Here is a 12,494-nt window from a genome sequence, read left to right on the forward strand (position 1 = left end):
GAGAACAGTAGACACTTTTAACTGCTGAGCTTTCTCTCCAGCCTGGCACTTGTATTTTAAGGATCACTCCCCTGAGAAGGTGAATCTACTACCACCCTGCACTGGGCCTATCCCATGCAGCCTGTCTACTGTTCTCAGCATTCTCCCCTCCCTGACCTCTGGCATGTCTATGAGGAAGTTCTAGATTAGGCTAATTAAAGCGGGATGACCCAGCATGAACTAGGGTCTTGGATTGAAGAAGAGGAGAGACTGAAGCCATTGTATTTGCCTTTAATCCCAGCACTCTGGAGAGTGAGGCAAGTAGATCTCTGTGATTTCTAGGCCAGCCTGGTTTACATAGTGATTTCTAGGCTAGCCTGGTCTACATAGTGAGCTCTAGGCAAGCCTGCTCTACATAGTGAGTTCTAGGCTAGCCTGGTCTACAGTGAGTTCTAGGCTAGCCTGGTCTACATAATGAGTCCCAGGGTAGGTTAGCACCAGCGTTCATCTATATCTCTCTGCTTCGTGACTGTGGTTGTAGTGTGACCAGAAGTCTCACACCCCTGAAACCATGCCTGCTACTCTGTGATGGAATTGTTTTGTACCTTCAAATTGTGAATCAAAACAAATCCATCCTTAAGTTTCTTTTGTCATGTACTTTAGAGGAAAGTAACCAATACAGTGAATTTGGAATAGAACCTGATGGCATGTGCCCCAATGTGAGAGGGCATTCCCTCATCTGTTCCAACCTGGGCCAAATTCTTCTCCTTTTTTTATGGTACTGTAGCTCCAATGGCCTTTTTGTCTGGAGTGGGAACAGCCAGTTCAGAGGCTAGGTACCCCGAGGCAGCACTATGGTCTCCTCTGTTCATTATCTCCAGGCTGGCTACATTCTGAGTATTCAGTGCAAAATTGTGGGAGATGTCTAAGGCCAAGCACTCCAATAGAGCCCCATCTCCCTGAAGGATGACTCCTGTGTCTCTCCAGGTGCACCCTGAACTCCCAGTGCCCTATTTTCCCACAGTCTGCACCCAAAGAGTGTCTGTGAGGCTCCCATGAGCTGTTGGGCCTCTCCAGGTGATATCTGTGTGCAATTGGCAGGAATACCAAGGACAGGGTTGGCATCATGGGAGCCAGTAGAAGGGGGCACTCAGGGACAAGGAGAGCATTCTCAGGCTCCCTGCTCCCCACCAGTGCTGCCTTCTCTACATCCTTGGGATCCCAGGCTGCATTCAACACTAAACACTCAGCATCTCTCCCGGGCCTCTTGGACCCTCACAGAAGCCTCCTCTTGCTCTCCCCTAGGTTCTGTCTGCTCACACTGCCAGTGGAACTCAGCCAAATCCTGACTCAGGACCTGCTGCTGGGTATTCACATGAACCACATTCACATCACTTTCCATAAACATATAATGAAAAGTTTTTGATTTTTTTTTATTTGAGCATCAGTGACTAATAAATTTGATTCTGGAGCCAAGTTGTCTGGGCTTAAATCCAGATCAAGGCTTCGCTGCCAGCACGACCTTGGGTATGGATACATTCTTCCTGGAGCCTCAGTTTTCTCTGGCAGAAGGTTAGGCTATACCCACTTCTACCCCCATCCAATTAGTGTTAGAAATAACCAGCCAGTAGACATCCCAGCCCAGAACAGTACCTATACCCAAAGCTGCATGAGCAAGTTCTGTTCTGTGATTTAAAGGCTGCCCTTGAAAACTTGTAAACATCTCAGGCCCTGGTGTGTTATCCACAGAACAATACATTAAGTCAGGACATAGGAATGGCAATTTATGGAAACAGATCAGTGTCTGTGAGCCACGCTCTAGGAGTCCTAGACTCCTGAGGTGTCAGGAGTGTCAGGCTCCATCTCAGAGGGCACGATCTCTATGGTAAGTGACTTCAGAGCCCTGGCCTCAGTCCCAGTGGCTGGAGCCTTCCTGAGTCTCAGAGACATATTTTTTTTTTGGTGAAAAACCATGCTTTGTTCCAGAAAGCATCATCTGAATGCTTTGAGGATGGCTCTCCCTGTGGGAAACATCCAAGGAACATCTCCTATACCCCTGGCCAGTGTGACAGAATCTGCAACCTCAGCTGTCTTTCCTGGACTGGCTGTGGGGCAATCCCTTTCCTCTAGTATAACAGTATATATCCTCTTGGTAGCTTTTTCTATCATTTTTGTCTGTATTTTGGGTGAGCTAATTGCATAATAGAAATTTCTTAATAATTATAAGGTGGGTTTATTAAAAACATACGATGGAATTGAAATAATGATTATTGAATCAACTAAAAACTTAGAGAAATCTTTATGACAAATGGAATAGAAATCACGCAGTCTCCCCGGGGCACATAATTATTCTCAGAATGGTGCATAATGCACACTGACTGAGAAAGTTGCCCTTGCAAGAATGGACTAGGGAAGTTAATGAATACACACGGATATGAAGACATTAGTTCAGGAACTCATCTATGCAGATGCCAAAACCCGAAGTAGTTAGAAAATAGAAAAGGTTGGTCAAGATTCAACCAGATTTAGTGCCAGTGGAATAAATTTTCTTACTATGGCCGTGGTTGTTCGGGACAGAAATAAAGATATTGTCCTTGTAGATTTGGATAAAAGCTTGTAGTAGGTGTTTAAGACACAGTGCCAACCACAATGATCACAGAGATGTGCTTAATTATGAGCCTATAAGTTTAAATATCTGCCTGGGGAAAATAAAGCATACGAGAGAGAAACTTACAGAGAAAACTGCCGAGAATTTTGATCTGGTTTCTTGGAACATGTTTGAGGACATAAAATTGAAACTGTATGCTTTATGACTTTGAAATGAAATAAATACAGAGAAGCTTGAGGTATCCAGAGCCTTCTGTACAATAAGCTTGTGGTCATCTTCATTGTGCCAACACCACATCTACGTCCCTGGGGATTTAAAATCTGCAGGCGTTAGACTCCGGCAATTTCTTTTTTCTTCTCCCTTTTTAATTTTTAGAGACAGGGTTTCTCTGTGTAGCTCTGGCTGTTCAGGAACCCACTCTGTAGACCCGAGTGGCCTTAAACTCATGATTTCTCCTGCCTCTGCCTCCTTCAGCAAATCCTACCTGCGTGTGTCACTACACCGGCCACATTTTCTTTGACAGGAAGGAGAGACTTATAAAAGAAGCAGTGTGGCTTTTATTTCCACTGCTTCCACTAAGAAGTTGGATGTCTCTAAGCTACACAGAACACATTGGCTTGTGGAGAAGACAGTGTGGAAAAGAATGCCTGAACCAAGAGCCAAAGCCTCTACCCACTCCTCTGAATGTGAACAGATATGACATGGACATACACACACACACACACACATATATACATAGAAACTGCATACCGTGAACATACAAACACACACATGTATCATATACACATAGCACACATGCATAATCAAAAGGACACAGCACATGCATGCATATATATGCACCCACATGCAAACACATCACACACTACTCATGTGCTTGTACATTATGAAGACATCCCACGTATATGCACACACATATACAACATGTAGAGACATATCAGATACACTTTGTACATGTGCACATTCATACACAAAGGAAACTTACAAACGCAGAAACACATGTGTAACACAGACACAAGCACATATCCATGAATACATATGCAAACCCACGGGCACATACACAGTGAATGCATAAACGTGCATGCTTACACATGATATACGCGCGTGCACACACACACACACGAGACACATGCATGCACAAATACTCATGCAGAACCAAGAGCTACAAAGTCCCACAGACCTTGTCCTTCTATGAGCAGAGCCCACCACAAAGTAAGCTCCTCGGAAATGCTCCATCATTTATTCATTCCATAAATATTTGCTAAGTACCAGCTACGTGTCAGAAACCATTTCAGGCACTGTAGATTCAGTGGTAGCCAGGTATACAGGAGAAGCTCACAGTCTGTGTGATTCAGGCTCACAGCCCAGGCTGTGTGACTTCTGCCATCTCTCCTCTGATCCCAGCAGTCTCACCTACAACTGTTTGTTTAGGGCTAAATTAGAGATGGTGGGGCAGGTGTTTGTTGTTTTTCTTCTGGCTGACCGTGCACCTGAACTCTGAGGACTTGGGACACTTGGTCAAGATTTGTGTTTTCTTTATTTGTTTGGTCTGATGCTACAATAGGATCACTCAATCTACAGCCTACTCTACTCTCCTTTCTTATCCTTTGGTCCCAGAGGAGGGCAACCAATCAGGTTAGGTTTGACAAGGAGCGGTGGGCAGGCAAATCTAGGTGGCTCTGACTCATTACTGCACAAAGGCACCTCACCACACCCCAGCGTGCACTCACAGCACAGTCCTGACCGGCGTTCCCTAAGGCTTCGTGTCCACAGGGGTCAAGTCTGGGTTTTGTCCCCTAAAATAAGCCCAGGCGCGGAGGGCGGTCCAAAGCTCGAAGTGGTGCCGCGCCCTGGGCCTCGCTCCACGTGGGCCTATCCTGGCCAGGGGTGGCGCGCGGGATCGGTTTGGGGCGGCGGGCGGGGCAGCGGGCGCCGCGTGCATGCTGATGAGCGCAGGCCGCGTCACTGCGCACCGGCGCCGTGGTTTCGGGGCGCGCAGGAGCGGGGCGCGCAGGAGCCGAGCGCACAGGAGCGGGGCGCGCAGGAGCGATCGGGGCGCGCAGGAGCGATCGGGGCGCGCAGGAGCGGGACGCAGCAGCTAAGGCCTCGCGCTGCCTCCCGGCCCAGGAAGCTCCCGGCGGGCGGGCCCTGCTGACTATGCGGGCGGCGCCCTGTGCCCGCATCCCCGGACGGTTTCTGCGCGCTGAAGAAGGGCGGGTCGCGGAGGCCTGGCTCGTGGAGCCCGCGCGGTGGTGCTGAAAGAACAGCTCCCGCCCTTGCCCGGCCCATGGTCCCCACCGCGGCCGGCCGCTCCCAGGCTCCTGCAGCCCCGGGGCCCCGGGGATGCCCGGCGGGTGAGGCGGCCCCGTCCGAGCCGCGCTCATGGCGGTGGCCAGGAAGATCAAAACTTTGCTGACGGTCAACATCCTGGTGTTCGTGGGCATCATTCTCTTCTCGGTGTACTGCCGCCTGCAGGACCGTTCTGAGGCGCTGGTGCAGGTCGTGCGAGGCACCGACCGCCGGATGCGCAATCGGCTATCCAAGGCGAGTGCTCTGGCCGACCGTGAGGCCATCCTACAGCGCCTGGACCATCTGGAGGAGGTGGTCTACAACCAGCTGAATGGTGAGCCGCGGGATGGAGGGGAGGCAGGGTCCCGTGTTAGGACTCTATCCAGGAGTGGCTGTCCACACCCATCCTACAATATCTTCCAGGGTCCCGAGTGGAAGCTACCCTGGGTCCTGTAGAGGAAATGCTGGAGGCCTTCATTGGCAGAGGGCGGCAGTAATAGAGCAACTACATTATCTACTCATCCTGTGAACACTTGGGAACTGTCCCTTGCCTCCCGCATAATGCCTCCAAACTTACTACCCAAGAGAACTCTAACTTCTCAAGGAAGAGCCTCTGAGGAGTTGCCAAAAGGGTAGTGAGGGGCTCAGGCAATACCTAGATCCACAGTGAGGGAGGTCCAGACTGTGCCTAGGTTCACATTCAGGAACCAGAGGTACCTTACAAAGCTGTGAGGGTGAAGGTGACACCTAGGTCCCCTGAAAGTATCCAGAGAGCCTTTCCAAGCGGTGGGTTTAGACCGACTCACTCCTCTCCCTGGAGATACGGAAGGAGTGGGTGATTGCTGCCCATCTAAAAGTGATTGATCCCATCTTCCTCTGCATGGCACAGTGCGTGTCTTGTCTATTAAAGTGTGACCTCTGGCCTGGAGAGCCACCTTTCAAGGATGCTCAGGGCTCCTGCAGAAAGTTCTGTTGTGGGAGAAACATAAGGCACCACTGGTGCTGTGTAGAGAGATGGATTCAAGTGTCTAGCAGAACTGGACAGGAGCGGAGTGTTCACGTGGATTGAGGTCAGGGTGCCTGGGAACCTCTGAGGCATGAAAGTTTCTGCTTCTGGTGACCTCTTTGCTTTTCTGTGAGGAAAAGGGGGAACTCAGCATCTTTGTCACAGCAGGTCACAGTGGATGGTTGTAGCTGTTGGGAATGGAATATTTTACATTTTGGGTGTAGGATGAATGCACCATCTCTGTCCCCAAGGACAGCTTTGTTAGGCTTCAGGGAGGAGACAATTGGTGCATGCCTGCAGCCCCAGCAGGCTTCTGTTCTGCGAAACAGCCTCAGCAAACCTCTTTCTGCAAGTACTAGGAACTGGCTTCACTAGGCAGTGACTAGGTTGGGTGGGCATCTTCATCAGGGCTCAGGTCAAAAGTTTTAAGGGTCACTGGGGTCTCCTGAGAGAACTGGGTTCCAGGTGGCTCGGGTATCCTCAGATAACAAAACCCCCAGCAGCTCCTGGAACCCCTAGCCATCCTGACGAGCCCTGTGGCTTCTCTATCAGCCACTCAGCTGAAGGCTCAGAGGAAGAAAGTTGAGTTGGAGCAGTGGCTTGGCCTCGCCACCAGTGTGATTCATCTTTTGGAAGGCGCTGGGTCCCGTAATAGCACGGAGCTTTATTGAAGTGTATTTGCCAGGGTGTTATGGTCTGTTTTATGGGGCGAACCAGAGGATTATATAAAAACATTGGCACCGTTTGCGCTTGTGTAACATCACGCTGGCCGGCCAGCCTCATGTGCTGGTTCCTTCCCTAGTTCCCCAAGGACAAGAGGGGCCAGTATTTGGTGGAAGGAAAGCTGGGACCCTCGGCCACCTTTCCTGACATTGAGACAGACAGAATGAGGTTCTTCCCTCTGGCCTATCTCCTCCCTGCTCCTACGCTCCCGACAGCGTCTTGCTTCTCTTCTCCCATTCCCTCCTTTCTTCACCTCTCCTTTATAGTACCTTTTCCTCCACCCCTCACTAAATCCCTTCCCTTTTCTCTTCCTTCTCTGGGCTGAAACAGCCATGCCCTCCTCTCTGATTCATAAGCTTAGCAGACTCTAAACTCAGTTTGTCATTCAATATTTGTCCTAGGAAGGAAGCAACACATTGGTCTCAGGCCGGCTCCTTCGGGGAAGGCACAGACTATCCAGGGTCTGTCTGTCTAAGTGAAGTCATTTGAGATGTCCTTACCCTACTCCAGACTTGGCCCAAGGCCTCTGACTGAGGGCATGGAGGAAAGCCATGAGAGCTTCCTGGAGGAAGCTGGCAGCTCTCCCTGGCACAGCTTGTTCTATTTTAGATCCTAGAGATTGTGGGCTTGATCCCCAAGGGTTTCTACTGATACTTATCTCCGCGGCATTAAAAAAGTAAGAGGAAGCCATTGCTTACATCCCCTGGGCCCAGATTCTTCTTTTGAACTCTCTCCTGGCTGGGGAGACAATGAGAAGAGGGAATTCTGGGGAGGCAGGAGGCACAGGAGGGAGCTCTGGTGTGGGCAGTATGCCATTCTCCTTGGCTCCATGACCTTACCCTGGTAGAACATCCCAATGTGGTACAGACTCAGTCTCCCAGGGCCTGGAGGCATTGTGGGAAAGGGTGCGTAGTCCCTCTTATATGTGCTTGAGAATTGCTTCTAAAGTCAGCGCTCAAGGCAAGGAAAAATGTTTATGGGAAAAACTCACCCTCTGAATACCTTAAATTGCACATAAAGCCTGGTGCCCCAAGGCTGTGTGAGCGGCTGGCCCAGGCTCTCAGGAGCAGTAAATTTGAAATCCTCCAAGCTTGGTGCTGTTTCCAAGTCCAATGCTGGGAATTCAACCCCTTCCCCCTAATGATGTGTGTGGGGACAAGTGGGGCTTTTGTTTGTACTAAGTGTCCCTCTATGAGTCTGTGTGAAGGCTCAGCAGAGCCGACGCACAGCCCTCTGTTGTGGAAAGCTTCGTACGGTGGAGGGAACCACTTGGCCCAGGGTCTCACACCTGGGTAGGTGGTCCCTCTTGAAGGGTGGTTTCTAAAACCAGATCTCACATACTCTAATTTGTGTCATCCCTCCCTGAGTGTGTTCATTATACTGTCTGTAACATTCAAAGCTGCGGTTGGTCTCATGGTTGGGACAGAACTGGGAACCAGGAAGTGGAGCAACTTGCCAGGGTTGTATAGGAAGCTGGTGGCGCAGTTGCTTGAAGAAGGAGCAGGACCCGTGTCTCTGACATTATCACAAGTTCAAGTTAAAAACAAAAACACCAGAAGATTTTAATATGGGCCCCAGATGCTAGCCATGGAAGTCTTGGCACAGTTGGTGTCTCTCTGCTTCATCAAGGCTTGCTTGCCTTCCTCTGGGATGCTGGCCTAGTTCTCCTGACCAAGTACTTGCCTACTTCTTTCACTGACCACTACACCTATGCAGACTCCTGTCCTTTGGCCCCTTCTCCCTTTTTACTGTTTTAGAGACCGTGTCTCTCTATTATGTAGCCCTGGATGTCTTGTCTCTCTATTGTGTAGACCAGGCTAGCTTCAGATTTACAGAGATCCACCTGCCCCTACCTTCTGAGTGCTGGGATCAAATGAGTGCTTCACCACGCCTGGCTCCTTTGGTCCCCTTTAAATACATTTGTATGTGGTTTCATCTCTAGCGCCCAACACCCAGGCAGAGTGGCATGCCCACAAATTATTTGAGTAAGTGGGCTGCACATTGCTCTCGATAGATAAGTTCGTTCGTTTGTTTAAACAAAGCCTTTCTCTACATAGCACCGGGTGTCTTGGACTCTATGTATACCAGGCCAAACTCACAGAGATCCACTTGCCTTTGCTTCAAGTCCCGGGATCAAAGGCTTGTGGTGCCACATGGCTCAGAATAAGTTTATTTTGGGCCATTGTGTTCCACTGCCGTGCTTGTTGGCGGAAGCACTGAATGAAAGTGTTCTCTGGAAGAGATCACACACTGTCGCACAGCCGTTGAGATTCAAAGGAAGCAGCTTCAGTGAGGAGGATGTGGGATGTGGAGTGAGCCATGCTGCAGAGCCATGCTGCAGGGGCATGCCTGCTCCCATGCTGTGTTCCTGGGTTACTCAGACCTTTCCTGCTTCCTGCAGCTGAAGCGTACCAGTGCACACAGCCTTAGAAGTATAGGCTTCAGTAGCCCCTATCTAGAGTTAAGATGGAGGAGCTGGAGGCCAGGTGGGAAAATTGAGGCAATTGTCATAGGGCATGGGTTCTGGGTCACCTTCATTGCAGCAACACCACGGATGTTTGGTAAGCACCAGTCCTCTTGCAGCCAGCTCATGTTGGGCACAATGAATTTCCATCTATAAAGGACTTTGAGAGCCTGGAGCACAGGCTAGAGGGAGGGGAAGGGCGGAGAAACGTCAACAATGGTGTGGCTTTCCCTTGTAACCTTTGGCTTCAGAGTGCTGAGTGCCTAAGACAAGGTGTTGGAGGTAGGGGTGGCTTGATCCCACGGCTGGGGAATGTGGCAGCTTCCCACCTGCTTCTGTGCCAGGTGTGACAAGACAAGGCATGCCCTAGATCTCTGTCCTACCAAGAGCATTTTTTTTTTCCCTCAGAGTGCAGCTGTGTTTTAAGGGAGAGCACAAGCTGAGCACAGTGAGTCTCTTCTTTGGATGTCCTCCCAAAGAGTGGCCCCCTTTTATTTACTTCTGTTATGTAGGTGGTAACAGGCAGAGCAAGAAGATAATGCAGTAGGAGGAGTTTGTGGGTCTGGGCCTGGGGATTGCTTGCTTTTCCATTGGTAGGTCCAGCATTCATTCCTCCTGAGTCTCTGGATAGATCAGAGCATCGGCTTCCAGAAAGGGGCCTGTTTGGGTCTTCTCTGCGCACTGGAGAAGCAGGAAGGACTCTTCAGTTGCAGGGGACACGGGTGACAGCAGAAGGGTTCTTGTTCCCCTGCAAGCTTTACTTACCAAAGTGGCTCATGGCTGGTCTCAGCTCAAGCCCATTGGCTTTTACTCTTCTCAGGGTGTATGGTCCTGCATGGCCCACTTAAGTGGCAAGAGTCATGGCAGCTGGGAAAAGAGCTGTATCTTTTTTGTTGCATTGGCTGGTTCCCACCCACTCTTCCCCTCCCTTTACAGCTTTCCTACCACTGACAAATAACCACAAACAAATGGCTATCCCATTGGAGCATGGCTCCAACTCCATAGCTGGGCAAATTCAGGGTGTGCGATGGCTGCCATTCTGACTCTACTGTCTGTTGTGTGCACAGCTCTCAGAGCAGCTGTGGTAATGGTTTTGGTTTCTTCAGTTTGGAAGTAATTTGGTTGACTCTATCTTGCTTCCCACTGCTGGGCTGCAGTCTTGTGGACACCTGTGTTTATCAGAGATACTGACTACACTTGACTATGGTTGTATGGGGACCCCTGAGCCCTCATACGACAAGCTACCCTATGACTGACTTGAAGCCAAAGCACAGTGCCATGCTATCTCCCTGTGAGCAGTGGGCCTGGTTTAGCTGAATCTGGGGGTGGTGAGGAGGGGCAAACTTGTAGGAAAGGACTCACAGGTGGTGGCCCCGGTCTTGGGGTGCTGGGATGGAATGATTATGTTTATAATCTGTCTTACCATCAGCCTATTTCAGTCTGCTAGGGATACACTACAGAACTGTAAAAAAAAAATGGCTTATCATTTGTTGGTTGGAAACTGGATAAAAATAAGCCTCTGTGAATTCCTTTACCATATCTGCCTCTGCAGACATGCAGGTGAGGGCTGGGTAGTTAAGAGTACCGAGACTGTTCTTCTAGAGGACCAGAACTTAATTTCCAGAACCTGATTGGTGGCTCCCAGCTATCTGTAAGTCAAGTTCCAGGGCATCCATAGGCACTGTCGGCATGTGGTGTACAGTGTGGATATACATGCCGGAAAAACACTCATACACATTAAAAAGGAGGAGAAGGAGAGGGAGGAGGAAGAGGAAGGGAAGGAGGAGAAGGAAGAGGAGGAGGAGGGGGAGAAGGGGGAGGAGGAGGAAGAAGTGGAAGAGGAGGAGGAAGAAGGGAGAGAATGAGGAGGAAGAGGGGGAGGAGGGGGAAGAGGAGGAAGAAGAGGGAGAGGAGGAAGAAGAGGGAGAGGAGGAAGAAGAGGGAGAGGAGGAAGAGGAGGGAGAGGAGGAAGAAGAGGAGGAGAAAAGGAGGAGGAGGAGAAGGAGGAGGAAGAAGAAGAGGAGGAGAAGAAGGAAGAGGAGGAGAAGGAGGAAGAGGAAGAGGAGGAGAGGAGGAGGGGAGGAAGAGGAGGAGAAGGAGGAGAAGGGGGAGGGGGAGTAGTAGTTAAAGAAATGCAACTAGGCTCTGCATCTCAAGACCAGCTTATTTTCCTCACTGCCTCAGAAAAGTGGAGATGCTTTGAGAGGGAAAACATGCTGTTACTATCCGCAGGAAGAATTAAGGACCACTGAGGGTGACAGAGAGCAGGGTCTTCCCACCTTCTCAGCACGGCCCTTGACCCCTGTGAAGATGAGTGTGAGCAGCCCTTTGAAACTTTTTCAAATGGAGAGACCTACTTTGCAAGTCATCTCAAGGGTTTCTCGGAGGAAGGGTGGCTTTGAATTCTAGCCCAGGAAGACACAGTGGTCATCCGCACCTTCCCAGGCTTTCTGCTGCCTGAGGAGCATCTGGGGGTTATCCCAGGATTGCTCAGTGGCTCTTGTTCTACAGCCCTTGCTGGCCAAGCAAACAGAGCCCTATTCCGTGGGATGCCCATACTGGCAAAGGATGAGCAGCCTGCGGAGATGTGTAAGGGGCATGCGTGAGCACTTATCCTGGGATCCCTCCACAGTGGAGGCCTTGTAAGCCCACCCTGTACTGGCAGGGGTCTGGTGATGCCCAACACTGTGCTAAAAGTCTCTATTCATTCAAAACACAGCAGGCTCCACCATCCAGGTAGCAGCTCTTCTTATGTAGCTCTATTGCTGAACATAGTGACCTCCCTGAGGTACAGGGTGGACTCAGAGCCCATTTTCAGCAGAGATGATACTGAAAGGGGTGATTGACAGAACAAGTAGGTAGGTGAGGGGCTTGAGAGTTGCTTGATGCAGATTGAAATGCGCCTTCCAAAGTTTTCATCCCCCCTAAACCTTAGAATGTGGTCTTATATGGAGAAAAGGTCTTTGCAGGTATTGAAGATGAAATTATGTTGTCCGGGGTGAGCTTAAATCTAATGACATCTGTCTCCATGGAAAGAGGAGAAAGGGACTGGAGAGATGGCTCAGCAGTTAAGAGCACTTGCTGCTCTTTCGGGAGACTGGCGTTTGACTCCTAAGCCTACCTCAGGTGTCTCACAGCTGTCTGTAATTCCAGCCCCAAGGGATCAGATTTCTGCATCAGGCCTGGGGGGCACCTGCCTGCACATGTGCACACGCAGTAATAAAAATAGGTCTTTTTAAAAATGGAGAGAAGATACAGGAAGTGGCTTATAAGGTCAGAGGCAGGGACAGAGCAGTGTAGGCACAAGCCAAGGGATTCTGGGATCTTCCAGAAGCAGAGAAAGAAAGGCAGGGGGGATGCCTTCCTTAGAACTTCCACAGGGACAGAACTCTATTCACTATGCCCGAATCTTAGACTTCTGTACTTCT

General features: G+C 50.1%; 1 protein-coding gene across 1 annotated transcript in view; it reads left to right on the forward strand.

Annotated features, from left to right (window-relative positions):
• The first annotated feature begins 4,612 nt into the window (after positions 1–4,612).
• The window catches only part of Galnt9 (polypeptide N-acetylgalactosaminyltransferase 9), an 83,977-nt gene continuing 76,095 nt past the window's right edge, over positions 4,613–12,494 (forward strand). Inside the window, exon 1 of the mRNA XM_021162920.2 lies at positions 4,613–5,207. Coding sequence (XP_021018579.1) covers positions 4,967–5,207 — 241 coding nt within the window. The 5' untranslated portion in view covers positions 4,613–4,966. The remainder of the gene's footprint in view (positions 5,208–12,494) is intronic.

This window comes from Mus caroli, unplaced genomic scaffold (genome assembly GCF_978045245.1).
Source record: "Mus caroli unplaced genomic scaffold, Mus_caroli_1 scaffold_4, whole genome shotgun sequence".
Lineage (NCBI taxonomy): Eukaryota > Metazoa > Chordata > Mammalia > Rodentia > Muridae > Mus > Mus caroli.